At 50.8% G+C, this 26,663-nt stretch overlaps 2 protein-coding genes and 1 long non-coding RNA gene across 7 annotated transcripts in view; 2 read left to right on the top strand and 1 right to left on the bottom strand.

The window, feature by feature from the left end:
* The window catches only part of RSRC1 (arginine and serine rich coiled-coil 1), a 107,881-nt gene extending 106,508 nt beyond the window's left edge, over positions 1-1,373 (top strand). Inside the window, exon 11 of the mRNA XM_071566013.1 lies at positions 50-1,373. Within this exon, the coding sequence (XP_071422114.1) occupies positions 50-142 (93 nt within the window). The 3' untranslated portion in view covers positions 143-1,373. The remainder of the gene's footprint in view (positions 1-49) is intronic.
* Positions 1,374-11,148: 9,775 nt separating this feature from the next.
* MLF1 (myeloid leukemia factor 1) lies at positions 11,149-25,510 on the top strand. Of its 5 annotated transcripts, none has more exons than XM_071566460.1 (8): positions 11,149-11,364; positions 16,380-16,542; positions 19,776-19,820; positions 20,624-20,710; positions 20,989-21,117; positions 22,982-23,141; positions 23,393-23,519; positions 23,674-25,510. In XM_071566460.1, exons 1-8 carry the CDS (start codon positions 11,318-11,320, stop codon positions 23,777-23,779), a joined length of 864 nt encoding a protein of 287 aa, XP_071422561.1. In that variant the 5' UTR covers positions 11,149-11,317; the 3' UTR covers positions 23,780-25,510. The 5 variants fall into 5 exon arrangements, with proteins under 5 accessions (XP_071422561.1, XP_071422563.1, XP_071422565.1 ...); XM_071566464.1 differs by lacking the exon at positions 11,149-11,364 and adding an exon at positions 13,785-14,345; XM_071566463.1 differs by lacking the exon at positions 11,149-11,364 and adding an exon at positions 15,574-15,615.
* Positions 20,311-26,647, bottom strand: LOC139676978 (uncharacterized). The gene is made up of 4 exons (XR_011698753.1): positions 26,572-26,647; positions 21,862-21,933; positions 20,798-20,890; positions 20,311-20,689 (listed from the first exon to the last, which is right to left on the bottom strand). It is a non-coding gene; the product is annotated as an uncharacterized lncRNA (long non-coding RNA).
* Positions 26,648-26,663: the final 16 nt, after the last annotated feature.

Raw genomic sequence — 26,663 nt, 5'->3', positions numbered from 1 at the left:
TGGAGAGGTGCTGAGCTGTGCCACCCTTGCCTCCTGTCCCTGTCCCCAGCTGTTCATTGAGAAGGCAGAAGCTGAGGAGAAGTGGTTCCAGCGGCTGGTGGCCCTGCGGCAGGAGAGGCTCATGGGCAGCCCCGTGGCCTGAGCAGCTCCCAGGACCATCCTGAGCCACCACCAGTGCCAAGGAATCCTCCAGTCAACTGCTCTCCTTTGCTCTTGTGAGGGATTGGAACACTCAGAGTGAGCTGTGCAGGCAGTGAGTATTTCATGGGAATAAACATGTGCTGCTTCTCTGCTGAACTCACTGAAGTGTCGCTGTGGGTGGTGTGACAGCACAGCAGGGACATTCCCTTTGTTACATGGAATTCCTTGGGGTGCAAAACCCCTCACAGCCCAAGGAGATGGAATTTTATCCCTCCCAATCAAAAATATATAAATATATATGTAAGCAGGAGCAGTGAGGAGATGAATGACAAGGTGGGACTCAGGGCTCAGCTTTTCCAGCAGGACCATCCCAGACCACTCCATCTCCTGCAGCTGGAGGAGGATCCGGGGTAGGAGGGAGGATCCAGGGAGGAGGGAGGATCTGGGGCAGGATGGAGGATCCAGGGCAGGATGGAGGATCCAGGGCAGGAGGGAGGATCTGGGGCAGGATGGAGGATCCAGGGCAGGAGGGATGATCTGGGGCAGGAGTGAGGGAGGATCCAGGATAGGATGGAGGATCCAGGGCAGGAGGGAGGATCCAGAGAGGTAGGATCACTGTCAGCCCTCCTTCTTTCCTTCCTCCTCTTGGCTCCTGGATCACGCTCCTGGCTGGGGGAATCTTCCCCATGGATGTTCATCCATCCTCCTGCTCCTGGTTCCTCACTTGGGGTGGGCAGGAATGCCCTGCCTGTCCTTGGACACTGCCCACTGCTGGAACTGCACATTGGAAATGCCAACAATCAGTGTCCCAATTCCTGTACTTGGTGTCTGTCCTTCCCAAACCTGTTCCTGTGCCCAGGGGCTGTTCCCAGGTGCCCAGGAGGTTTCCCTTGTCCAGGTGGGACTTCCAAATAATGGAAGGTTAGTCCTGTCTGAGTTTAACTTCCATCCAGCCAAGAACAGGAGCTCAACCAAACAGAACAAAATTCAGGAAGTGTCTCTTCAGCAAAGCTGGGAGGAAACTGTTCCCTCAGGAGGAGCCAAGTGAGCCCCCTGAGGGACCTCAACCTTCCCATGGGAGGGAGGCTCTTTTTTAGGATTGTTTTTCCTGGTTCTCAGCCCTGTGGTGATGAAAATGGAGGATGAGTCTGGAATTGTGCTTTGGTTGTCTTGGTTTTTATTTGAGATCCCTGATGTGAAAGGAAATGCATTAAATTTGCATTCTAACTCTCCCTCCTTTTCTTTTTGAAGTGTTGGTTTTACTTTCTCCTGCATTAAAATGTTCCAAGGCCTTTGCAGGAAAATGTGGGAGAAAAATTGTTTCCTTTCAGCATTTTCAAATGGAAAACATTTGTGACTGTTCTGTTTTCTAATCACCTTTTATGTCTCTTTCATAGTAAATAAAAACTATTTGATCTCCATGGAAGGTCCAGGTGGAAATTCCTCTTTCTCCACATTATGTTGGATAATTTTGGTGGGTGTTTTTATTGGATGTAAAATGATTCCTTTTGTTTGGGGCCCTATGGAATGTTAGAAAGCACCACAGACCACTCAGTAAATAAGAGTTGAATAGTAGGAATATTATATTTTTATATATTATGTATTTAATAATATTTCATATGTTTTAGAGGTAATTTTATATTTATTAATTTAATAGTAGATAATACTATTTATTGCTTATCAGTCAACATCTTAATTTGCCCAGCAAGTCCATACTGGAGGAAAACTGGGACCAAGAGCTGGGAAAAAATGGAAATAGCATTTAGATAATCCCAACTGAATGGAAAGAGGTCCTGGAATATCCCAAACATCACTGGAAACCCAGAGCAGCTGGTGAGAAAGTTGATTTTTATGGTTCCAGCCTGAGCTCAGTGATCACAGCAATGAAATCCTCAGACTCTGCAGTTTTCAGGGAATAAATAACTTGGTTATTGGCTTGGATTGAAGAGGGTTTCAGGTTGAAGAGAAATTCCAGGTGGGTCTTCCAGGTGAGTTTGGGGATCCTTCTGGGCATTTGCTTTTCCTGGGAGTGACCCAGAGGCTGTGCCAGGCTCAGTGCAAAAGGTTGGGCTGTAGGACTGGGTTCCAGGTGTGCCAACCCTGCTTTTCCTGGCACTGGGTTCCAGGTGTGCCAACCCTGCTTTTCCTGGCTCTGGGTTCTAGGTGTGCCAACCCTGCTTTTCCTGGCACTGGGTTCCAGGTATGCCAACCTTGCTTTTCCTGGCACTGAGTTCCAGGTGTGCCAACCCTGCTTTTCCTGGCACTGGGTTCCAGGTGTGCCAACCCTGCTTTTCCTGGCACTGGGTTCCAGGTGTGCCAACCCTGCTTTTCCTGTCACTGGGTTCCAGGTGTGCCAACCCTGCTTTTCCTGGCACTGGGTTCCAGGTATGCCAACCTTGCTTTTCCTGGCACTGAGTTCCAGGTGTGCCAACCCTGCTTTTCCTGGCACTGGGTTCCAGGTGTGCCAACCCTGCTTTTCCTGGCACTGGGTTCCAGGTGTGCCAGCCTTGCTTTTCCTGTCACTGGGTTCCAGGTGTGCCAACCCTGCTTTTCCTGGCACTGGGTTCCAGATGTGCCAACCCTGCTTTTCCTGGCTCTGGGTCTAGGTGTGCCAGCCTTGCTTTTCCTGGCACTGGGTTCCAGGTGTGCCAACCCTCCTTTTCCTGGCACTGGGTTCCAGGTGTGCCAACCTTGCTTTTCCTGGCTCTGGGTTCCAGGTGTGCCAACCTTGCTTTTCCTGGCACTGAGTTCCAGGTGTGCCAACCCTGCTTTTCCTGGCTCTGGGTTCTAGGTGTGCCAACCCTGCTTTTCCTGGCACTGGGTTCCAGGTATGCCAACCTTGCTTTTCCTGGCACTGAGTTCCAGGTGTGCCAACCCTGCTTTTCCTGGCACTGGGTTCCAGGTGTGCCAACCCTGCTTTTCCTGGCACTGGGTTCCAGGTGTGCCAGCCTTGCTTTTCCTGTCACTGGGTTCCAGGTGTGCCAACCCTGCTTTTCCTGGCACTGGGTTCCAGATGTGCCAACCCTGCTTTTCCTGGCACTGGGATCCAGGTGTGCCAACCTTGCTTTTCCTGGCACTGGGTTCCAGGTATGCACACTCTTTTTCCTCTGCTCACTTCCTCATTTTCCTGCCAGGCAGGCCCAGGTTGGAGCACCAGGAGTGGGAGATGGGAAGAGGAATGAACTTGGCTCTGGCACCAGCTCAGTGTGATGAGGAGAGTCTGGAACTTGGGGCTGAAATTCTTTTATGACACCTGGACCCTTTATAAAGGGATTGTATCCAAATATCTGTGCCCTCCACCATTCCATGTGTGCAGCCTTTGGCTTGAGGAAAAGAGGGGCTGTGGCACCTCCTCAGGACAGGACTCTGGGGGTCTGGGATACACAGAATTCCTGGGGATGCCAAACCACCTGAACTGTGGCTCAGGGAGTGGAGAGAGAATGCTGGAACTCAGCCCTTCCACCTCCTGGCAGGCAGCAAAGGCCTCTCCCCCCAGCAATTCCATCAGGAAACTCATTTCCCTGAGCCTGGGAGCAGCACCCCTGGATTAACATCAGCCTGGGCTGGGAACACTCAGGGAAAATGGGCACTGGCCCTTCCTGCTTCCTTGGCTCATCCAGCATCTCCAAACTGGTTTTTAGTAGGACAATTGCCTGAAAGGGAGCTGGGATTAGTTTTATATTATTATTATTATTATTATTATTATTATTATTATTATTATTATTATTATTATTATTATTATTATTATTGTTGTTGTTGTTGTTGTTGTTGTTGTTTGTTGTTGTTATTGTCATTATTATTATATGCTAATAATACCTATATATGTTAATAATAACGATATTAATAATATTATATTGTTAATAATATGTTAATAATAACAACAATAATAATAACACAACACCAACAAAACAACAACGATAATAATAATGATGATGATGATAATAATAAAATAATAATAAAATAATAATAATAATAATAATAATAATAATAATAATAATAATAATAATAATAATAACACAACTGCTAAAATAATGGTGTCTGAGGAAACACTCCCAGCCAGGAGATCAAGTGTTGCTCCTTCTGCCTCAGTCACTCCACCAGGAGCAGGACTGGATGATCCCAAAGTCCATGAGTAACCCAAACCCAGCCCTCTCATGATCACAGTTTTCCATTTGTCAGCTTCCAAGAAGGGGGTTATTTTTAGTGGAGCTCCTTGAACTCCAGGAACCGTCTGAGGAAAGCTGGGCCTGAGCCCGTGGCTGAGCCCAGGTCTGAGGGGACTCACCAGCTCAGAATGTGATAAAAATGCTAAAAATACCAGTAAGCAGGACTTAAAATAGGCCCTGCTGGAATTCAGGCTCAGGCAGCTCTGCCTGGGTTGTGTTTTCCTGGCTGTTCTCTCCTCCTCTGGAAAGAAGAGCAGCAGTGGCTGGGCTGGATTGGGTGGCACAGGGAGTTCCACTGAGTCACTCTGGAATTGTCACCGTGCCCAGAGGGGACACCAAGTGTCTCCTCTTTGGGGAAAGCAGGAGCTGAGGCTCCTGGAGGGGAGGAGGGGGCTCAGCAGAGCTGGCCTGGCCCTCCCAGCTCCCCCTGCCCAGGCAGCTCAGCCCCACACCCAGCACAGGGCTGGGAGACATCCAGGGGAGCCCCTGGAGATGCCCCAGGGCTGGAGCCCCTCTGGGCTGGGACAGGCTGGGGGGGTCACCTGGAGAAGGGAAAGCTCCAGGGACACCTGAGAGTCCTTTCCAGAGCCTAAAGGGGCTCCAGGAGAGCTGGAGAGGGACTGGGGACAAGGGATTGAGGGACAGGACACAGGGAATGGCTTTAAACCACAGGAGTGTGGATTTAGGTGGGATATTGGGAAGGAATTCCTGGCTGGGAGGGTGGGCAGGCCCTGGCACAGGTGCCCAGAGAAGCTGTGGCTGCCCCAGCCCTGGGAGTGTCCCAGGCCAGGCTGGACAGGGCTTGGAGCAGCCTGGGCTGGTGGGAGGTGTCCCTGCCCAGGGCAGGGGTGGCACTGGGTGGGCTTTGAGGTCTTTCCAACCCAAACCATCCTGGGATTCCACGACCTGAGCCTTGTAAAGAGAAGCCTTTCCTGGTGCTGAAACAGCAAGGTGGAACTTCCCAGCAGCTGCTCCAGCACTTCCCAGCAGCTGCACTTTGCTGTTTAATTCTCTGCCAATTCCAGAGGCTGGGAATGGTTCCCCAGCACTGCTCCCTGTGCAGTGCCCAGCCTGGAGCTGCCCTGGGTGCCCTGTGCCCACTCCAGGAGCAGGTCCCACCCAGGGCTGGGTGTGCACAGACCCTCGAATTGCTGAGCCCTCCTCGTGCTGTGTCTGCTCCAGCTCCAGCTCCAGCTCCTTTGTGCAGATAAAAAGGCTCCTGGAAGGAATCACCTCTCCAGCTCTGTCAGTCTGGAGGGCATTTCCAATGGGATTAATGATGTCTGCCCTAATAGAAGAAAACTTTGCATAAATGAGATTATGGTTTCTGCTGAAACCTGCCAACTCTGATTCGTTTGCAGTAAATATTATCTTTAATTAAAAGTTTTGAGGTATCTTGTTCCTGAACTAATGAGATGTACAGTGATTTCCCTTAGGAATTAATTTACCTTCTTAATTCTTATTCATTTTGGTGCTATGACTATTTAAATGTGGTTCAGACTTCAGAGCTTTGCTGAACACATTCATGTGGAACAAAAGGTCATTTTGCCATGTTGGTGTTTTGTTGGTATTTATAATTCTCTTGTTCTCTCTCCATTCCAGAGATCCCTGTGCAGGTTCCTGCCCCAAACATTTCCTCCCAGCCCTTCTGTTCCTCTCCACTCTTCATGCTGAGAGGCTTTTTTCCAGAGCCATTTCCCTTTGGATTGTGTTTTGTTCCCTCCAGAGCAAAAGTCAATTATAGGGATGCTGAAAAAAAACCTGATTGTGATCAGCTTTTTATATAAAATACACTAAAACCTGTGGAGAACATTTGGTGCAACTGCTGAAAAATGCAGGAATGTTTCTGCCTTTCTTTCTGGACAATCCCCGAGTCTGATTCTTCTGCAAGGATTATTTTTAAGCAGCCAGGGATGTTTTACACCTGGAGGTGAAAAACTGCATTCCTGGGTATGTGTTTAAATGGGCAAAGTGCCAGCCAGGAGTGGCTGAGAGTGAGAGCCAGGACCCTTCCTGGGGCTGGGCACACAGTGCTGGCTGGATTTTAAACCAATTATTAATCAGGACTAAGTTATAAAATTCTCTTGTTCTAAAAATAAATGCAGGTGAAAATTAAAGAGTAAAATTAAAAAGAATTAACTGGTTTGCACAGAGCAAGAAACCAAGAGAAAAGAAAGAATTAATATTATTAATATTCCTTAGCTCATTATCAGGAGATTTTTGCAGTGTGAATCCTGAGCCATCCTCTCAATGTCCTCTGAAGGTGCCAGGTCTGTTGTGGGTGGTTTAAAAGTTGGTTAATTAATTACCCTAACGAGGGAAATGGAGCAATCAGAGCAAAGCTGGTGCTGTTGACCAGAGGTGGTTTTGTTCTGCCTCTGATGAAATATAAAACACCCCTTTGGGAGGGTTTTGTCAGCCTTAACTGGGAAGTTGAACTGTACTTTCAGATGCAAACCAGGGAAGAAAAATAGGAAAAAAATCCATTTCTTTCGCTGTTCTTCCCAATTTTTTCACTTCCCACCCAACACTTTGTGACAGGGAACATTCCTGGGTTGCTCTTGGGGGAGAGTGAAGGATTATCCCTAAAAACTGCTCTGGAGTGGTTGGAGCTGATAAGAGCAGCCTGTCAGGGGGCACAGGGGGCTCTGCCCCTGGCCCTGCAGCTCCAAACAGGGTAAGGAGCAGGTTGTGCAGGGTATTTATAGAGCTGTCAGCAGCTCCTGGGGCCGGGTGACCTTCCATTTATAACTCCCTGCAGAGCAGCTCCCCCAGCCCAGCCCGGGCAGGCACTGCCAGCAGGGCAGGAACAAACCCCATGGGCAGCAAATGTCCCAGGGCAGACCCTCCTCCTGGGATGTGGTTGGAGTCTTTGTGTCCATAACGTGTCAGCAAAGTAGGAAAGGGAGAGGTTTGGGTGTGTTTCTTTGAGGCAACTGAAGGAACTGGGGGCAAAAGACAAAATAAAGCACCAACCTGCCCATAAATACCAATCTAAGTGGAGGAGTTGCCAGCTTGGATTACCTGGGATGTCTCTGTGCTGTCCAGTCCTTATCCAGGCTGGATGTTCTGTGGGAAATGTCCCCAACAGCCCTGTCACAGCACTCTGATCCCAGCTGATCTCCAAGACATCCAGGAGAAGCTTTTGTTTCTTTTTAATTGGGATGTTACTTTTCAATCACCTGTCCAAGCCACAATCCATTGGAGACCTTCGGAGTCTTTAATTCCATCTTGGAGCAATGAATTCCTGAGGCTCATTTTCCATCAGGTGACCCACATTTCTTTTAATCAGCCCTAATTTTGTGACATTCCCCTCATCTCATTTTCTTGGTTTTGTTTAGCAAAGTGAAAACTGAGGCATTTAAATATTCTTAGAACAATGTTACCCAAACCCAGCAAGATTTGGCCCTGGGGGGAGTGGATGTTGATTCCAGGATGTGATCCAGAAAGAATCTTTGTTTCAGAGGGTTCTGTTGCTGTTGTGTGCAGGAACTGCTGCCTGGGAAACCTTTGGCACCACGTGTGGAAGCACAGGGGGCAGAGGGAATTCTGACCCAGGGATTCAGCTCCCTCATTGTGCCATTCCCAGTGGCCCAGGGACCAGCAAATCCACACTGAAGATGCTGAGCTTGGCCAGTCTGCTGGGAGCTGACATAGTTATTCCTTAAATCCCAGAAAGTTCTGCCTGGCACAGGGAGGGAGAGCAAAACTCCTGCTCCAGCCTCAGCTCCACCAGTTTCCAAGGACTGGGGCAAAGCCACTGGGCACTTGCTTTGGTGCTTTCTCTGGCAGCACATCCAGGGACAGCAATTCCTTCCTCTGGGAATGTCCCTCCCCAGAGCTGGAGAGCCCCTGGCTGCTGTTTTGGAGTCATTTCTCTTAGAACCACAGAGGAAAATCACCAAAGCTGAGCCCAGAGTTTGGCCACAGCCTCAAGCTGGTTAAAACCAGACAAAATAAAATGCAAACTGGATCAAATCCCACCTGGATTTTCCCAGGGCCTCCCAGAGCCACAGGAAACCAAACCCAAATTTGCCTGTTTTTTACCAAGAAGCCACTTCTGTTCACTGCTTAAAACCTGTGCCCACGTTCAGCTCATCCTGTGTTTGTTCAAGTAACAGAACTGTCTGGAAGGTCCCCCCTGCCTCAGGCTCTTTGAAGCTAAAAATGACTCTTGCTACTTTAGCAGATATTATTAATTACAGGCTTCAATTAGTCCTGTACAAAAGGAGTGTTTTCAGTGCACAAGTTCTCACAACACTCAGTTACCCAGCTCAGATTAGGGCTGGTTTCACAGGCAGGGCAAGAATTAATTGCCACTTTTAATGGTCAAGAAGAGTTTTCATTGTTCACCTTGAGGAAAAAAAACCCTTTTATCACACAATTACTTTTTAATTCCTTTTTTTCCAACCCTTAACTTCTGACATTCATCTGTTTACCCACCTTTTGAGATCCAGCACAGAACATTAGGCTGGAGAAGGGACTGGAGCACAAGCCCTGTGGGGAGAGGCTGAGGGAGCTGGGGGTGTTCAGCCTGGAGAAGAGGAGGCTCAGAGGTGACCTCAGCACTGTCTGGAAGTGCCTGAAGGGAAGTTCTGGCCAGGTGGGGGTTGGTCTCTTCTCCCAGGCACTCAGCAATAGGACAAGGGGGCACGATGGGCTCAAGCTCTGACAGGGGAAATTGAAGTTGGAGAGCAGGAAAATCTCTTTGCAGAGAGAGTGCTCAGGGATTGGAATGGGCTGCCCAGAGAGGGGGTGGATTCCCCATCCCTGGAGGTTTTTCAGCTGAGCTTGGCCGTGGCACTGAGTGCCATGATCTGGTAAAGGGACTGGAGTTGGACCAAGGGTTGGACTCGATGATCTGGGAGGTCTTTTCCAACCCAATCTATTCTATTCTATTCTATTCTATTCTATTCTATTCTATTCTATTCTATTCTATTCTATTCTAATTCTAAAGAGGTCTTTTCCCAGCTATTTGGGAACAAACTGAGAGCACTGTGGGGCTGTGAGCAGTGCTGGGTGTCCATGTGCTGCCCAGCAATGTCAGCAGCAAGGTTGGAGGAAACCTGAGAGCACTCAGACAGTCAGTGCTCCATCCCTGCCACTTTGGAGGGATCAGCAGTTCCTGTTTCCATGTTAAATGGATTGGCATCAGTGGGGCCTCCTCTTCCTCCTCCTCCTCCTTCTCTTCCTGGCACAGATTGGGGAGAGAAGCTGTGGCTGCCCCATCCCTGGAAGTGTCCAAGGCCAGGTTGGAGCAACCTGGGATAGTGGAAGGTGCCCCTGCCCATGGCAGGGGGTGGCACTGGGTGGGCTTTGAGGTCCCTCCAGCCCAAACCATTCTGGGATTCTTACGATTCTCTCCTTCCCTTAAAAACCAGGATGTTGGAGGAGATGTGAGGAGAGCAGTGAGGAGAGAGAACAACCCTGGGCTCAGAGCTCTGGGACACTTTGGCACCCAGAGCAGGAGACTTTCTCCAAGCACTTTGCATCCATTTTTATCCCCAATCCTCCCATTTCATGAGGTGTGAAGGTGGGATCCCTTTATCTCTGGTTCTTTCAAGGTGTTTTCCTTCAGAACTGGGTTTGTGTTTACCCCCAGCTCTTACCCACAGCTCCACATTTCCCAGCCTGTGCCCTCCAGGAATCCCTGAGAGCACTCCATGTTTTTTTGGGATCACAGACCATCCCAGCCCCTTTATTTAGAGTCACGTCATGGCTGGACTTGATGATCTTGGGGGTCTTTGCCAACCTTTGTGATTCCATGACTGAGGCTGGCAAAGACCTCCCAGGTCTCTTCCTTCACTGAAACCTGCCTTTGATGCCCATTCCCAGGGTTTGCTGGGGGGTTTCCTCCATTCCCAGGGTTTGCTGGGGGGTTTCCTCCATTCCCAGGGTTTGCTGGGGGGTTTCCTCCATTCCCAGGGTTTGCTGGGAGTTTTCCTTCATCTCTGAGCCTGTTTGTTCCTGCTGTGACACCAAGATTCCTTTTCCCCGTTTGCCTGGAATGCCAACCCTTCCCTCTCCCAGTTCAGGAATGGAGACTGAGCTCCCCCAAGCCTTGGAAACAGGATCTGCCTCACCAGTGCCGTGCCAGGTGAGCCTGGCACCAACATCCTGCCTGCTCGGCGTGTGCCCAGCGCTGTTCTGCTGGAATAGCTGCTCCTGGATATTCCCTGGCAGGCTCCTGGTGCTTCCCGGCCGTGCCGAGCGCCGCCGAGCGTTATCATTGCACCGCCATCTGCTGGGAAAAACTGTTATCATTAAACTGCCGAGCCGCGGGACGCGCCACAGCCAATTCCCGATCCTCCCATTCCCAATTCCTGATCCCCCCATTCCCGATCCCCCGATCCCGATCACCCCCATTCCCGATCTCTCATTCCTGATCCCTCATTCCCGAGACCCCATTTCCAATCCCCCCCTTCCTGCATTCGCACTTTCCCATTCCCGATCCCCCCATTCCTGATCCCACCGTTCCCCCATTCCCGCATTTCCGATCCCCCGTTCCCGATCCCCCCATTCCCGCATTTCCGATCCCCCGTTCCCGATCCCCCCATTCCCCCATTCCCGATCCCCCAATCCCCCATTCCCATTCCCGATCCTCCATTCCCGATCCCCCATTCCCGAGCCCCCATTCCCGATCGCCCATTCCCGATCCTCCATTCCCATTCCCCATCTCCTATCCCCCATCTCCTATCCCCCATTCCCGATCCCTCATTCCCCATCTCCCATTCCCCATTCCCGATCCCCCCATTCCCGGTTGCCACAGCAACGGCGGCGCGCGTGGTAAGCCCCGCCCCCTGGGGCGCGGCAGCCAATGGGAGCGCGGGGGCGGGGCCGAGGGCGGGGCTGTACCGGGTCGGTGCGCGGGGCCGGCGCGGGTCGCGCAGATCGAGGCGGCCGCAGCCACAGGCACGGGCACGGGCACGGGCACGGGCACGGGCACGGGCACAGGCACAGGCACAGGCACAGGCACAGCCACAGCCACAGCCATAGCCATAGCCATAGCCATGTTCGGGGGGCTCGGCCGCTGCTTCGAGGAGGATCCCTTCTTCAGGTGGGGCGGCTCGGAGGGGCTCTGGGCACCGCGGGGCCGGGGCGGCACGGAGGGGCGGCGGGGGGCGCCGGCCGGGGTGGGCGCGGGGCGACACAGGGGCTGCGGGCATCGCCGGGGCGGTGGGGCCGGGGCGGGACCGGCCGGTGGCTGAAGCGGCTCTGGGCGCTGCGAGACCCGCGGAGGGGCGGCTGTAGGGTGAGGGTTCCAGGGGCCGGTGCGTGTTCCAGGGGTCTGTGCGGGTTCCAGGGGTCTGTGCGGGTTCCAGGTGTCTGTGCGTGTTCCAGGCGTCTGTGCGTGTTCCAGGGGTCGGGGCCGGTGCCGGTTCCAGGGGCCGGTGCCGGTTCCAGGGGTCTGTGCCGGTTCCAGGGGTCTGTGCCGGTTCCAGGGGCCGGGGCCGGTTCCAGGGGCCGGGGCGGGTTCCAGGGGTCTGTGCCGGTTCCAGGGGCCGGTGCGGGTTCCAGGGGTCGGGGCCGGTGCGGGTTCCAGGGGCCGGGGCCGGTTCCAGGGGTCGGGGCCGGTTCCAGGGGTCGGGGCCGGTTCCAGGGGCCGGTGCCGGTTCCAGGGGCCGGTGCGGGTTCCAGGGGCCGGTGCGGGTTCCAGGGGCCGGTGCGGGTTCCAGGGGTCGGGGCCGGTTCCAGGGGTCGGGGCCGGTTCCAGGGTCGGTGGTTCCCGGCCAGTCTCGGTACCGTTGCAGGGCGGTGTCGGGGCCGTTGCAGGGCGGGGTCGGGGCCGTTTAACCCCCGTGTGTTCGCACCGGCTCCTCCGCGTCCCCCGCAGAGCTGGGCAGGGTTAGATGTTGGTGTCAGCGCAGGGAAGAGCTGGACTGAGCCCCCTTTTCCCGGTGGCATCACCGAGAGGGAACCGTCACCTCCCTTGGTTGGAGTCTCTTGATTGTGTCTTGTCTTCTGTTTGCTAAACACAGAGGCCGAGTGTTGTAGCGTTTCTGTATTAATTTATTTATTTAGCCACGGGCTGTCTCTGAGCTCCTGGCAATGCCAACCCTGCAGACAAACACCCCGAGTTCTTGTATTGAAACTTTGCAAAGGTTTGTGTGAGAGCACAGAAGACAAACTCTCCTTGGGCTGTTTCCAGCTGGGGTGTTGGTGCTGCAGCTCAGCAGTTTGGCTTTTTATTCTTATTCCCTGGAAGGGTGGGCAGGCCCTGGCACAGGTGCCCAGAGAAGCTGTGGCTGCCCCAGCCCTGGGAGTGTCCCAGGCCAGGCTGGACAGGGCTTGGATCAACCTGGGACAGTGGGAGGTGTCCCTGCCCATGGCAGGGGTGGCACTGAGGGGGCTTTGAGGTCCCTTCCAACCCAAACTTGTGCTTCTATTTCTATACCATGAGCACAGTGGTGGGTCATGTCTGTGTGTGCAGATCTGAGATCAGTTTATTCCCTGTGGGAATCATCTCTTGCCACGGGAATCTAAATCTGAGTAGCGAGTTGTGCAAATGCTTCTCCTCTCAGCCAGAATTTCTGAATTACCTGATCTGGCCCCATTTTACCTCTTTGGTCAGAAACTAATCTGTGGTGGGTGAAAATGGGATGAGGGGACTCTGAGGAGCCTCACTCAGTGTTCCAAATCTTTGCAAAAACTCTGAGGGATTTAATTAGAGCCAAGATAAGGGGCAGGGCTGTGGGTGGATGAGGAAGGGGAGCAGCAGCCCTGTGGGTGGGTTTGTTGTGTGGCTCCCCTGGTTACAGGGGGCTGTGGCTGAGGCTGCTCAAAGGCCAATCTGCTGCTGGGCTCCAGCACATTCCAAGCACTGGGACAGTTCCCAAAGCTGGGCTACAGGGATTAGGGCACTCAGTTTCCAGGAATATTCCTGCTGCTCTAACAGCTCATGAGTTCCCTGCAGGAAACTTCCCTGTGTGAATCCTGTGCATGAAATTAAAGCAGTAATGGAAATTGGGGCTTGTTTGACACATCATTTGCTTTCTTCTTATTTATTAATTTTATTTGATTGTAGCCACTGATGTAGTAATAGAAATTGGGGCTTGTTTGACATATCATTTGCTTTCTTCTTATTTATTAATTGTATTTGTTGTTATTGTAGCCACTGATGTGGGGAAAAAAGAGTTGCAGGAGGTGAAGGAAGGGAGTGTGTGAGAAAGAGATGAGATGGATATTGAGATTTGTTTTCTTGGCCCTATCCTTGTAAATCTCTTTTGCATATCATTAAGGGAAGGAGCTTATTACTCAGCTAAGATTAGCTGCCAAAATAGTGTCATAATAGGCTTGTTATCTCCAGAGGGGATCTGCAACTGCAGCCTTACATAACTTCTGAGTGGGAAAAAGTATACCTAGTGTTTATATCTAATATATATGTTATCTAAGAAAGATATATCTGATAAATATATCTAATAACAAGAAATGTATCTAGTAACAAGAAATATACCTAATACAAAGTACTCTTCTCAAAAAGAATAAATGCAGTTTTTTGTCCTAGGGCACTGATTTTTTCTTGCCCTGCAATAAGGAGTAACGTTGTACTTTGGCTGTAACACCATGAAATGTTTTAGCTGGAATATTGATCCTAAACCTTTGGAGCTGTCCCCTTTATTAATCCCTGCAAGCACCTGAATGTCAGAGGAAGGTCAGGTTAATATGCAGTAGACAAAATTCTGTCACTGCAGAGTAGTGGAACAACAAATGTATAAATTGCTTCCATCCAGCATTTAATTTTGACAATAACTTTGTGTTTAATGTGTGAAGGGCACAAATTTGGTGTGCAAAACCCTTATGGAATTCTCTTTTATTTTTTCCTTCATCACTTTTATGCTATAAAGAAATCGTGTCTTTCTCATCCAAAAGTATCTTCTTTCCCCAAAAAGGTCAGATTTGAAGTCAGGTGTGACCAAGGCCAGTCAGTGTTGTGCTCCTGCTGCCATCCCATCAAACCTGTGACTGGAACAGGGATCTGGACGTGTCCTCCTCCCCTGCAGAGCCTCAGCCTTGTTCAGTGCATCTCTGTTTTTAAGGGTGACTCCTCCTTTTGTCACTGGGCTTTGAGTTTCAGCCATCAGAGCCACCAGCATTTCATTCCCTGGAAACCTTGTTTTCCACATGGATTCTCTGTTCCCTTTCCACTGGTTTTGCCCCACTCCAGGTCATACCAGACTTGGGGTGTTTCTTTTAAAGCTTGACAACACTGGATCTCTTTGTGACTAAAACGTCCCAGGGAAGCTGAGAGGCTTCCCCTGTGTCCCAAACCTGTCACCCCAGGCTCTCTCCTGCTTCCCTGTCCCTGCATTTCCAAAGTCTGTCCCAAACCTGTCACTCTCCAGGCTCTCTCCTGCTTCCCTGTCCCTGCATTTCCAAAGTCTGTCCCAAACCTGTCACTCCCCAGGCTCTCTCCTGCTTCCCTGTCCCTGCATTTCCAAAGTCTGTGCCAGCCCTGTCACTCCCCAGGCTCTCTCCTGCTTCCCTGTCCCTGCATTTCCAAAGTCTGTCCCAAACCTGTCACTCCCCAGGCTCTCTCCTGCTTCCCTGTCCCTGCATTTCCAAAGTCTGTCCCAGCCCTTTAATTAAATTAACCAGCCACAACCCCCCAGGGATCCAGCTGTGGGTGGGGTGTGTTACAGCATATTATATATGCTGAATTCAACCAATTTTTCCCTCTTTACATTAAATCTCTGGAATCTTTTGGGTTTTTGTAAGTAGTTTGTGAGTGTCCTGTTTTTGAACTGGAAGGGACTGGGGAGAATTCTGTTGTGGGTAAGTCCCTGCTGGAACAGAGTTGCTATTTATTTGTGTTTGATAACCAAACCCCTGTGCAGTTGGAGATCTGATGGAATTGTGCACCTCCTGGGGTGTGTTTGTGTTCTTCCCTCCTCTTGGCTCGTGCCACAACTTTTTCCATCTGTTCTTCATCCTGAGGTGTGGGAACAGCTCCTTATCATGGCAGGGCTGGAGCCAGAGCTGGGAGTTGGGGCAGGGGCTGCTCCAGGACAACACTAAACTCTAAAGGGCTCTTTGCACTGGGTGAGGTTCAGTCTGGGTGTAGCTTAAAGGGACATTTTTCTGTTCAAAGTCTCATTTGAAAATTAATTCTGCGTCATGTTTTTACTTGGGAAAAAATAATTAAATGCAGCTTTGGCACAGGATCAAATTGGCCACGTGATGTGGAAACTGGTTTGCCTGGGCTGGAGATAAGGGGTGGGGGAGCAGAAAAGCTGTGGGGGAGATAAGGGGTGTGAAGGGAGTTGGAGGAACAACCTGAGGCTTTTCCTCATGAGATATCCTGGGAAAGGTTTGGTGTCCTGGAGAGATGAGGGTGTGGGGAGTGCCAGGGATTGAGAAGGATGAGGATGAGCTGCTATTAAATGTAAGGAGACATACCTGGGAAGTGACTGTTCTGTTAACAAAGTGGCTTTCAGCAGAATGGCAGAGAGGAAAATTAGATGGAGGGAGGAAATAATCCATGGTTTTGTTGGAGAGGTATTAGTTTGGAGCCTTGGACCTCAGGCTACAGCTGCTCATACGTTGTGCTCCTGAAAAAATCCTGGTTTGCTCCTCTTTGGGCCTGTTAGAAATATTTAGTTCTTGTCAGAATTAGGGAATGCAATTAGAGTTGCCAGCAAAATAAATCTGAGGGGTGAGGAGAGGGAATGCAGTGGGACATGAGGAGTTCAGTGAGTAGGACTGTGCCAAGGGGAGGGGGGAAATAAACAATAGATTCTTAAATACCAGGTGTTGGAGGTGTAAATAGAGATAAATAAAACACAGGTGAGTTTGCAGTTCCTGGCAGACAGTAAACATAGGCTGGAGTGAAGGATGGCTGTGCAGGAGGGAGTATTTCTGGAAAGGGTGAGGAAAGAGGAAGAGTAATGCAGACACTGTGAGTGAGACAAAAGAACATGCGAGTTCACTGGAGGTTCCCAGGAGGTTCCCAGGAGGTTCCCAGTTGGGTCCTACTCAAGCAAAGCTTTTACAGAACGAACCATGTGGAAGGTTTAACGCTGGAGTGTCCAGGGTTTGGAGTTTCCAAAATAAGTGTGGAATTGTGTGTTGCAGGGACCCCTTTGCTGCCCACCATGAGCACATGAGGCAGATGATGAGGAGCTTCTCGGAGCCGTGGGGCAGAGAGCCCTTCCTGAGCCTCCCGGACGGCAGGGACGGAGCGGCCGAGCGGAGAGCCCGCCCCGAGTCCCGCCTGGTGCCCCGGGGCAGCCGCAGGGTACGTGAGCCACGGGGTGGGCATGGCTGGGGGAGCCCTGGGCACTGCAGGGTACGTGAGCCACGGGGTGGGCACGGCTGGGGGAGCCCTGGGCACTGCACGGGGTGGGCATGGCTGGGGGAGCCCTGGGCACTGCACGGGGTGGGCATGGCTGGGGGAGCCCTGGGCACCGCAGGGTACGTGTGCCACGGGGTGGGCATGGCTGGGGGAGCCCTGGGCACTGCACGGGGTGGGCACGGCTGGGGGAGCCCTGGGCACCGCAGGGAACGTGTGCCACGGGGTGGGCACGGCTGGGGGAGCCCTGGGCACCGCAGGGTACGTGTGCCACGGGGTGGGCACGGCTGGGGGAGCCCTGGGCACCGCAGGGTACGTGTGCCACGGGGTGGGCATGGCTGGGGGAGCCCTGGGCACACTGTGCCATCACCCAGGAAACTGGCTGGCATTCCTCTCTTGGTTCTCTGGTGCCACACTGCTCATCCCAGGCACTCAGCAATAGGACAAGGGGGCACGATGGGCTCAAGCTCTGCCAGGGGAAATTGAAGTTGGAGAGGAGGAAAAACTTCTTTGCAGAGAGAGTGCTCAGGGATTGGAATGGGTTGCCCAGAGAGGGGGTGGATTCCCCACCCCTGGAGGGTTTTCAGCTGAGCTTGGCCGTGGCACTGAGTGCCATGATCTGGTAAAGGGACTGGAGTTGGACCAAGGGTTGGACTGGATGATCTTGGAGGTCTTTTCCAGCCCAATCCATTCTATGATTCTATGACAAGCTGCTGTTAGGGCTGATCACAGCTCTGCGTGTTCCTGTTCAATCACACACAGTATTTAATGAACAAACTAAACATTTATCTAATGCTTGGTTTAATAAAGATTAGGTAATAAATGTTTCTGTTAGATAAAGGCATTAAAAGTGTCCACAGACAGAGACTTCTCTGAACACTTGTTTTTTTTTATGTTAACTTTACTTAAGAAGGTACCTGGATATGGCTCTTTCCATCCCTAGAAGTGTCCAAGGCCAGATTGGAGCAACCTGGCCTAGTGAAAGGTGTCCCTGTCCATGGCAGGGGGTGGGACTGCTCTTTTCAAGTCCCTTCCAACCCAAACCATTCCATGATCCCATGGCATCCTCATGCCCTCACTGTGCACTTTGCTCTCCTGTATGTGGTTATTTCTGTCTAACACAACCCTGTGTTTCACCCCCTAAGGAGTATCTATTTTAAACCATTTATCTTTGTAACAGTAAATAAAGGCTTTCTCTCTAAATACAAGCCAGGAAGAATTAAGGATCAGGGGAAATGGTACAAAGTTTAGTATTTCTGTGTGTTACCAGCTGAACCTGAGACCTTGGCCATGCTCAATGAAGAATCTTTTCAGCTCTGGGCAGGCAGGGCAGTTTTCTCCTGCCCTGCCTGAGCTCAGCCTTACCCACTGCTGTACTGAGGGAGGGGGATGTTGGCAGGGGGGCCTTTCCCTCTGCATGTTCAGCAGTTGCATCTCTCACTTAATGAACCCCCTGGATTGTAGAACCGTTGGCAGACAAAGGCACGTGCCAGGGGCTCTGTGCCAGTTTGGGTGCTTGGCCAAGCCCAGATAGGCAGAGCTCAAAGCCAGGCTGTCCCCTGCACGTCCAGAGGGGAGCTGTGACATTCCTCCTGCTCATCCACTGCCAGGTCCCTTCAGATATAGAAGCTGCTGCATCTAATTAGGGCATGAGCTTTCCTCTGCTGATCCCTGGGCTTTGGATCAGGAGGTGTCCAAACCCAGATTGTTGCTGTACAAAAGGAAATGTCAAACCTGACCTTTAAAGCTGAGGGGGTGGTGTTGGTGCTCCTGCAGTGAGGGGTGAACATGAGGCCCAGCAAACCTTCCCCTGTGCTTGCAGGGAGAAGCTGAAGGTCCAGGAGTGCTGTGATAGTTTGATAAGCACAAAGCAATTCCACACCTGCCAAAATCTTTCCAGGATCTTCTGATGTCCCTCAGTTTCACTGAAGACTTGCCAGATGTCACACAAGGCTCAGCACTGGTTGCTTTGCCTTGTAGTCTCAAAGTGCTGCTCCACAGATGATTTAAACACTTAAAATTAGATTTTTATCCAGGAAAAGGTGGATCTTTACTGCCATGTAAAGTGCACTTCATTCAAATCACCCACACTGGTGTTGTGATTTTATATTTACTTAAGCTGCAGCAGGCCTAAAACTGCTTTAAAATATATAAAATTAGTTGCAAAAACTCCATGTGTGTCACTATAGCATTCAAATTTGAAACCAGCAGGTTTCCAGGATCAGTTTTTAGGGAAGGAGGAAAGGGTGTGAGCAGGAGGAATGGGGTAAAATATCTTGGGAGATCCTGGCATTTGGGTTTGTTGGGATATCTGACTGCCCTGGATATTGGGCAGGTATTGCACAGCTCTCAGTGTGTGTTATAAAACAAAATTGTTAAAGTTTTTATGACTAACAACTTATTAGTGAGGATCTCCTTTTGCACTTGAGATGGATGGATGGATGGATAGATGGATGGATAGATGGATGGATAGATGGATGGATGGATGGATGGATTGATAGATAGATAGATAGATAGATAGATAGATAGATAGATAGATAGATAGATAGAAAAAAGAAATATTATATTCTTCTCTGTCAGTACCTAGGCAGAAATGCAGTCTGAGGAGTTCATAAAGATAATCCAGAACTGATAATTCCTTCCTTCTGTCCTTGGTTCCTGTACAGGGTTCAGTCCTCCTGTCTGGCCAGCCTGTCTTTGGCCAGGCCTTTATCTAACTGTGCAATCTGAGTTTCCTGGGAACTCCCCTGTGATTCCCAGGATTTCACTGCCCTGTCAGACAGGGGTGCTCAGTATCAGTGGGTCAATGTGTTGATTTTAATCAGCTTTCAGTGGTTGCATAACTGGAGTGGAGCATTCCAGGTGGTGTCTGTGCCATGTTTTAAATCACTTCAGTACAAAGGTTTTTGTGGTGTACAAATGTTTCTCAACCTCCAGCTCTAAGTGCTTTTAGTCCCTATTATTAATATTTATTAAATGTGGTGGCAGCTCTCTCTTTCTAATATCATTAGTATAAATATATTATTTCTATATACCCAGAGACTACTTGATATTATTAATTGCTAAGTTCTCCTGACTGGTTTTATTTGATTGGAAATGTTTAATGTCACCTGCTGCATATAGAAGTTATTACTGATAACAGGTGAAACAATTAAAGATGTTGGTCCTTTCTCTTCCAGGCAACCAGCTACTCCCTCATGCCCTTTGGAGGCTTTGGGAGAGGGGTCAGTATCCCAGGGAGCTCCTGCCTGTGGGTGTGTGCTGTGTGTGACCCAGGCATGGGCTCTGCTGCTTCTGCTGCTGTGCAGGGACAGGCAATAATATCCTTCAGGAAAGGTCCTTTATCCCCTTGCTAAATAAGAGTGCTGGGCTCCCATCCCTGGGATGGGTGGAAAAATCCCTGAAGAGATTCCAGGCTGGGAGTGCTGCCTGTGGGTGGCCTTTGGCAGCTGGAGGGTGTTTGTGGGTGTGATCCCAAGAAATGGGAGTTCCACTGGAACAGGGCTTGGAGTGGGAGTCTGAAATCTGAAATATCCTGTAAAATATCTATGATCTGTCTATAATTGTTGCCCAGAGCATCCTTAAGGACTCCAATTTCTTGTACTCTTGAGTTGGAAATTTTCTCTACCTGAATTTTACTTAATTTTGGGCTTCAAGTGCAGATTTAATTTTGAAACTTTGAAATGAATTTATTTAAATTTAAAGCATGAAGGGTCACACAGCACTTTTACAGCAGCAGCTGGGGAGATGAGAAGGTGTGTGAACACTGTGAAATGAACTCTGATTGTGGCCACTTTGACATCTGAGTGTCAAATTTTCCACTGCCACCTTCCCAGTGTCTCCAGCTCACCCACCAAGCTTCCATGCCAGCCTCAGTTTTCTTTGCCAAAGCTGCATTTTGGCTTGTCTGTGAGTGAGTTGCAGTTCTGGTGCTCTGAGTTGCATCCCAAATGCATGTACAGAACAGCTCCAGGACTGGAAGCTTCAGGAGAGTGAGTTCTAATTGTCCTGTCTGCTCTTTGATCAGGATGAAGATTTTGGGGATCCATTTTCTGCCATGGACAGGATGATGTCAAACATGAGGAACAGCATGCTGGAAATGCAAAGGAAATTTGTAAGTTCTTCTAAAACTTGTTCTAAAATGAACTGTATTGAAGAGTCACAGTTATTTAAAATAGCACTTAACAAAAATGTTCCTTACCTCAAGGAGACAATGAGAATTTATTTTTTTGCCCAGAGTATGTTTTGGTTGTAATTTTTCTTCAGTCTTTGAAGATAAAACTGTGTTACCCACCTGTGGTGTCAAGAGGATTAATTTAATAATTAAAGGATAAGGAGTACCTGTTATCCCCAAGTCTGAACTTCTCTTAGTGAGTTTGTGTTGCTCTGCAGGATGACCTGTCCCTGCACCCCGACGGACACACGTTCAGCTCCTCCTCCATGATGACCTACTCCAAGGTGGGGGACGAGCCTGCCAAGGTGTTCCAGGCCTCGACACAGACCCGCACGGCCCCGGGGGGGGTGAGTGAGTGTGCTGGGCTGGGGCAGGGGCGGGCTGGGGGGCAGCCTGGGGGGCAGCCTGAGGGGCAGACTGAGGGGCAGGGGCAGCCTGGGGGGCAGCCTGGGGGGCAGCCTGGGGGGCAGGGGCAGCTTGAGGGGTAGCCTGGGGGGCAGCCTGGGGGGCAGGGGCAGCCTGGGGGGCAGCCTGGGGGGCAGGGGCAGCCTGAGGGGCAGCCTGGGGGGCAGCCTGAGGGGCAGGGACAGCCTGAGGGGCAGGGGCTGCACCACAGCAGCTTCCTCAAGGTTCTCTTCACTGGAGACAGGTACTCCTGCAATTCACAGGATCCCTGAGGCTGCCAAATCCCTCCCAGCCCATGGAGCCCACCCTGTGCCTGATGCCCACCTTTGCAAAGCCCTCCCAGCCCATGGAGCCCACCCTGTGCCCAATGCCCACCTTGGCAAAGCCCTCCCAGCCCCTGGAGCCCACCCTGTGCCCGATGCCCACCTTGTCCCCCAGCCCAGAGCACTCAGTGCCACGGCCAGTCCTGCCCTGGGCTCCTCCAGGGCTGGGCACTCCAAACCTCCCTGGGCAGCCCCTGCCGGGGCCTGACCACCCTTTCCAGGCAGAAATTCCTCCTGATGTCCCACCTGCCCCTGCCCTGGCCCAGCCTGAGGCCGTGCCCTCTCCTCCTGTCCCTGTGTCCTGGGGCAGAGCCCAACCCGCCCTCAGCTACACACAGAAAGTGTAGGGATGGAGGAAAATACCTGTGTCTCTGTATTAAAGGCTTCTCAGAGGGCAGCTTCTCTCCTTGTAATTTTAATGCTTTAAGTACATACCTAAATAAATAACATGCTTATCCAAGGCCAGAAAAACAAACTACCACAACAGGTGATTCTCCAGTGTCTTTCTCTTTGCTGCCATTAATCCTTTTCCTGCCCATTTAAACCCCAGGAGAGGCATCTGTTTGTGCCAGCCCTGCCTTTGGCTGCCCCTTTGCTCAGGCATTACATAACCCTCAGCTGGGGCTGCCCTTCCAGCCCCTTCCCTGCAGCTGCTGCGTCTAATTCTGCCCACAGACCGGAATGTGAACCCGGAGCCCGGCCTGGAAGGCTCCATGTGATCCCAAAGGTCTGGGCAGCTCTGGGGCTGAGTTCCAGCTCCTGCAGACCCCCCGTGCTCTCAGTGCTGCTAAGAATACCCCCTGGCAGGAGGGGCAGTGGTTGCCTGGGTTTCAGGCCAGTCAACACCACAACCCAATAACTGGCTGTTCCTCACACTGGGCATTTTGGCATCGGGTGTTGCTCGTTCTGTTGCCAAGGAGAGTGTTGAAGACTTGGCTGTGTAATATATTTAGGCTGGGATTTGTTTTCCTCCCAGTAATTAATATCCAGTTAAAGTGGTGGTTAATCTTCCTGTCTGTTTGCAACAAGAAAATAGACTTGATGTGTGTTTTGTTGGTGTGTTTTCAGGCAACACAGTAAATGAGAGGATTGGAAAAGCCTGTGAAAACCTGACTTTTATAAATAAAAGATACAGAACTTTTGAGGGATAAAATAACTCTTGACAAGGGCCTGGAGGGACAGGACAAGGGGAATGGCTTCCCATTGCCAGAGGGCAGGGCTGGATGGGATATTGGGAAGGAATTCCTGTCTGGGAGGGTGGGCAGGCCCTGGCACAAGTTGGGCAGAGAAGCTGTGGCTGCCCCAGCCCTGGGAGTGTCCAAGGCCAGGTTGGAGCAACCTGGGATAGGGGAAGGTGTCCCTGCCCAGGGCAGGGGTGGCACTGGATGGGCTTTTGAAGGTCCTTCCAACCTAAACCAGCCTGTGATTCTGTGAACTCTTTTAACTGGTTTTTTTTTTGCCTTTATTTCCCATTTTTATACAGGTCAAGGAGACAAGAAAAGCCCTTAAGGATTCTGAAAGTGGCCTGGAAAAAATGGCCATTGGTCATCACATCCAAGACCGGGCTCATGTCATCAAAAAATCCAGAAATTGCAAGACTGGGGATGAGGAGTTGAACCAGGAATTCATCAACCTGGAAGAAAGTAGGTCTTTTTAGGCAGTTCTCTAATGGGCTTTACACTGTTTCACACACCAAGTTCCAGCTTGAGACATCTTAAAAGGGACCTTTAGACAGACTGGAAGTCTGCAAATCCAATTCTCTTTTACAGATCCCCTCAAAATAGTTGTGGACCATGTGGAGAATTGTGGCCCACAAATTAAAAAATCACAACTCTAATACTCATTATATGTATTTTCTTGTCTTTGTTAAATGGTAAACTTGGCTTTGTTTCAGATGAGGCTGAGAGCTTTGATGAGGAGTGGCAGAAGGAGGTCATGAAGTTCAGGCCAACCCGATCTAGAACCTCTGTAGAAGCTCCAAGACCCAAAAGTATCACTTACAAGGAAAATGGATCCAGAAGGTAAAGGGGTTTCCTACCACAACAAGGAAATCCCAGCAGCAGTTCTGGAGCAAAGTGTCCATGGCCAGCCAATCCTGGCAGCCTGAGCAGGAACTGCAGGTTCTGTCCCTGCTCTCCCCATGCTGGTTGTGATTGTTGCTGTTCTTTTTTCCAGAGAGAAGCCACTTGGATCTGCAGGTGCCAGAAGGCCCCGAGACTCCATGGAGGCTCTCAGAGTGAAAGGAACACACGTGTCCCTCAATAAAAGCAGCAGGAAATAAGGCCCCATTCCCACTGGGATGGAGTTTCCCAGAGCAGATGATGGTGCTCATGTCCATACAAATACATGTGACCAATCTCTGTTTGTGTTGTGCCTTTGCTCCTCCTGCTGAGTGTTCCTCCACTTAAACCCTCCTGTTTCAGTGAATAAGAACCCAACAACTTTCTGCCTAAAAGCACTTTATGGATTGTTACAAAAAGCTCTGGATTGCAAAGTGTTTCTGCTGCAGCTGCACCAGCCTCAGGCTCTGCCAGGCCTGGCAATGCAGCTGCTTTTCCCCACTCCACAAGGGGCACAGAAAATAAGTTCTCTCTCTTTGTGTGGCTGAAATGATTTGTAGGTGATTACTAATAGGAATTTGAATACATTATAGCCACTATATATATATATATATCTTTGAAATCATATTGTGAATTGTTAGAGAATCCTGATTCTCCTTGTTTCAATGTGGAGAAAAGTGAAATACTAAAATGACAATACTTTAAATAAGTTGATCAGTTTTTATGTTAATAAGCTGTGCTTGCACCTCATTTTCTGTGCCTGAACTGTCCATTTTGTGTTTCTGATCCTTTGTGTATTTATTTTGGAGTCAGCCCATTGTTGTTTATTCTTGAGGATTGTCTGTAGTAGCTTTTTAATTGCACAGTGTGTCCTAAGAAACTCAGCTGCAACTGTTAGTTATTCCTGGGAAAAACATGGGGGAGAACTGAGTTTAACTGGAATGGCTTCACCATTTCCCCAGGAGAGCCCTGGATACAGGAATCCACCTCCCCTCAGCTGAGTTTGTGTTCTTTGTGTTCTGCTGAGTGGAGGATGATCCTAAATCTACATTTGATCTCCTTAGATGATGTTGTTTGAGTCTGATGTTGTAGAAAAGCCAGGAAAATCCGTGTATTCCAGATGTTCATGTGCTGTTTTGTCACACAGAATCATCCACATGTTGTAGCATAAAGAATTTTCTGTAAATTAAGTAACAGCATTACATAAAGTCAAGGCTTAAGTGTAGCCTTAAAAAGCAATATTTGTATGATAAAAGAAAATAGCATTAGTAAGTTAAGAGTAATATTTGTTTGGCCAGAAAGCCTTTAAATCATATTTAATCTTCCTGCAGTTTCCCCAGATTAATTTTAAATAATATAATAATGTACAAAAATAATCAACAGCACTTTTGTTGAACTCTGCAAGGGAAGGACAGTTAGTTGTTGTTTATTGCAATGGTCTCTTGCTGTAATTAGAGCAAATATTGGTGGCAATAAGTCCATGTGAGCAAATATTAGTGTCAATAATTGAGGTTATTGAACCACTTTATGAGCAGTGAAGAAAAGGGGGGGCAGGGGATGCTTTGACAGCCCTGAAAGTCAGAGCAGAGTCCAGGGGCTCGTTTTCCATACACTGGATTTTGCAGTTCATTTAATAGAGATTATAAGGCTGTGGAGACACTTCCCAGGTGTGTCACTCCAGGTTTTCCTCATTAACAGCAGGAAAGTTCTCCCTGTTGGAAGTGGCACAGGAATGTTGGAGAGATGCTGCTGTTAAACAGCAAATATTCCCCTCCCAGCTTGGATTTCTGTCTGGGATAATCCCCATGATCCAGATGTAACAATAAGAGCAGCACATCCTGTGGGTTGGGAGTGACAGTGGGAAAGGGTGAGGATTCCCTGTGGATCCTGTGGTTGTGCCAAGGGTGTTCTGAAGAGACTGAAACTGCAGTTCTGCAATAAAGTTATTTATTACCGAGGGGGTTCTCTGGTCTGTTCTCCACCACAAAGGGATTTGGGAATTATTTACTTGGGGTCTGACACATTCCAGGGGCTCCAATGGCAGCAGAACTGGGGAGAGCTGGACTGTGGGAAGGGCTGTGCCAGGGCAGGGGGGCAGCGAGATGGGCTGTAAGGCCCTTCCAGCCCAGCCACGCCGGGATTCCTCCAAAGCCCCTCGGTTTCCAGAGGGAAACAGGAACTTTCCCCAAGTTTGAGATAGGGAGACTGGGGCCAGTGGGACTCGAGCAGGGCCAGGGCTGGGCTGTTCCCACCCGCAGAGCTGCTCCTGGAGCCTTCCCGGGATGAGAAACCTCCCGGTTTATCCGAGCGTGGGAATTGTTTGATATTGAGGATGTTTTTACCATTCCCCGGGGGGTCCCTGTGCCCGCACAGCGCCCGCACCTCCGGCCCTGCTGCTCCCGCTCGGGGAGCCGCTAATTGGCGCTGTGTTAATGAGGTTTCCCAATGCTAATTAGACCCACCTCCAGCTGTTTCTGCTGCCCAACAATCGCTGCGGGCACAGCCCCCGCTCCGGCTGGGGGAACCCGCCCGAGACCATCCCGGGGCAATCGGGATCAGCCGGGATGGCCTGGGCTGGGCGGGGCAGGAGCGTCCCCGCTCCCCATTCCCGGCCGGTCCTCGGGATCCCACCGGGATGGGCAGGGCAGGAGCGTCCCCGCTCCCCATTCCCGGCCGGTCCTCGGGATCCCACCGGGATGGGCAGGGCAGGAGCGTCCCCGCTCCCCATTCCCGGCCGGTCCTCGGGATCCCACCGGGATGGGCAGGGCAGGAGCGTCCCCGCTCCCCATTCCCGGCCGGTCCTCGGGATCCCACCGGGATGGGCAGGGCAGGAGCGTCCCCGCTCCCCATTCCCGGCTCTCCCGGCCTGTCCAAGGGGATCCCACCGGGATGGGAAGGGCAGGAGCGTCCCCGTTCCCCATTCCCGGCTCTCCCGGCCTGTCCAAGGGGATCCCACCGGGATGGGCTGGAGCGTCCCCGCTTCCCATTCCCGGCCCGTCCTCGGGGATCGTACCGGGATGGGCAGGAGCGTTTTCGGTTCCCATTCCTGGCCCGTCCTCGGGATCCCACCAGGACCGGCCCGGGCGCGGCTGCGGCGCCTGCGCA

Source organism: Pithys albifrons, chromosome 11 (genome assembly GCF_047495875.1).
Source record: "Pithys albifrons albifrons isolate INPA30051 chromosome 11, PitAlb_v1, whole genome shotgun sequence".
NCBI lineage: Eukaryota > Metazoa > Chordata > Aves > Passeriformes > Thamnophilidae > Pithys > Pithys albifrons.
This window is presented reverse-complemented; position numbering and strand designations above follow the sequence as displayed.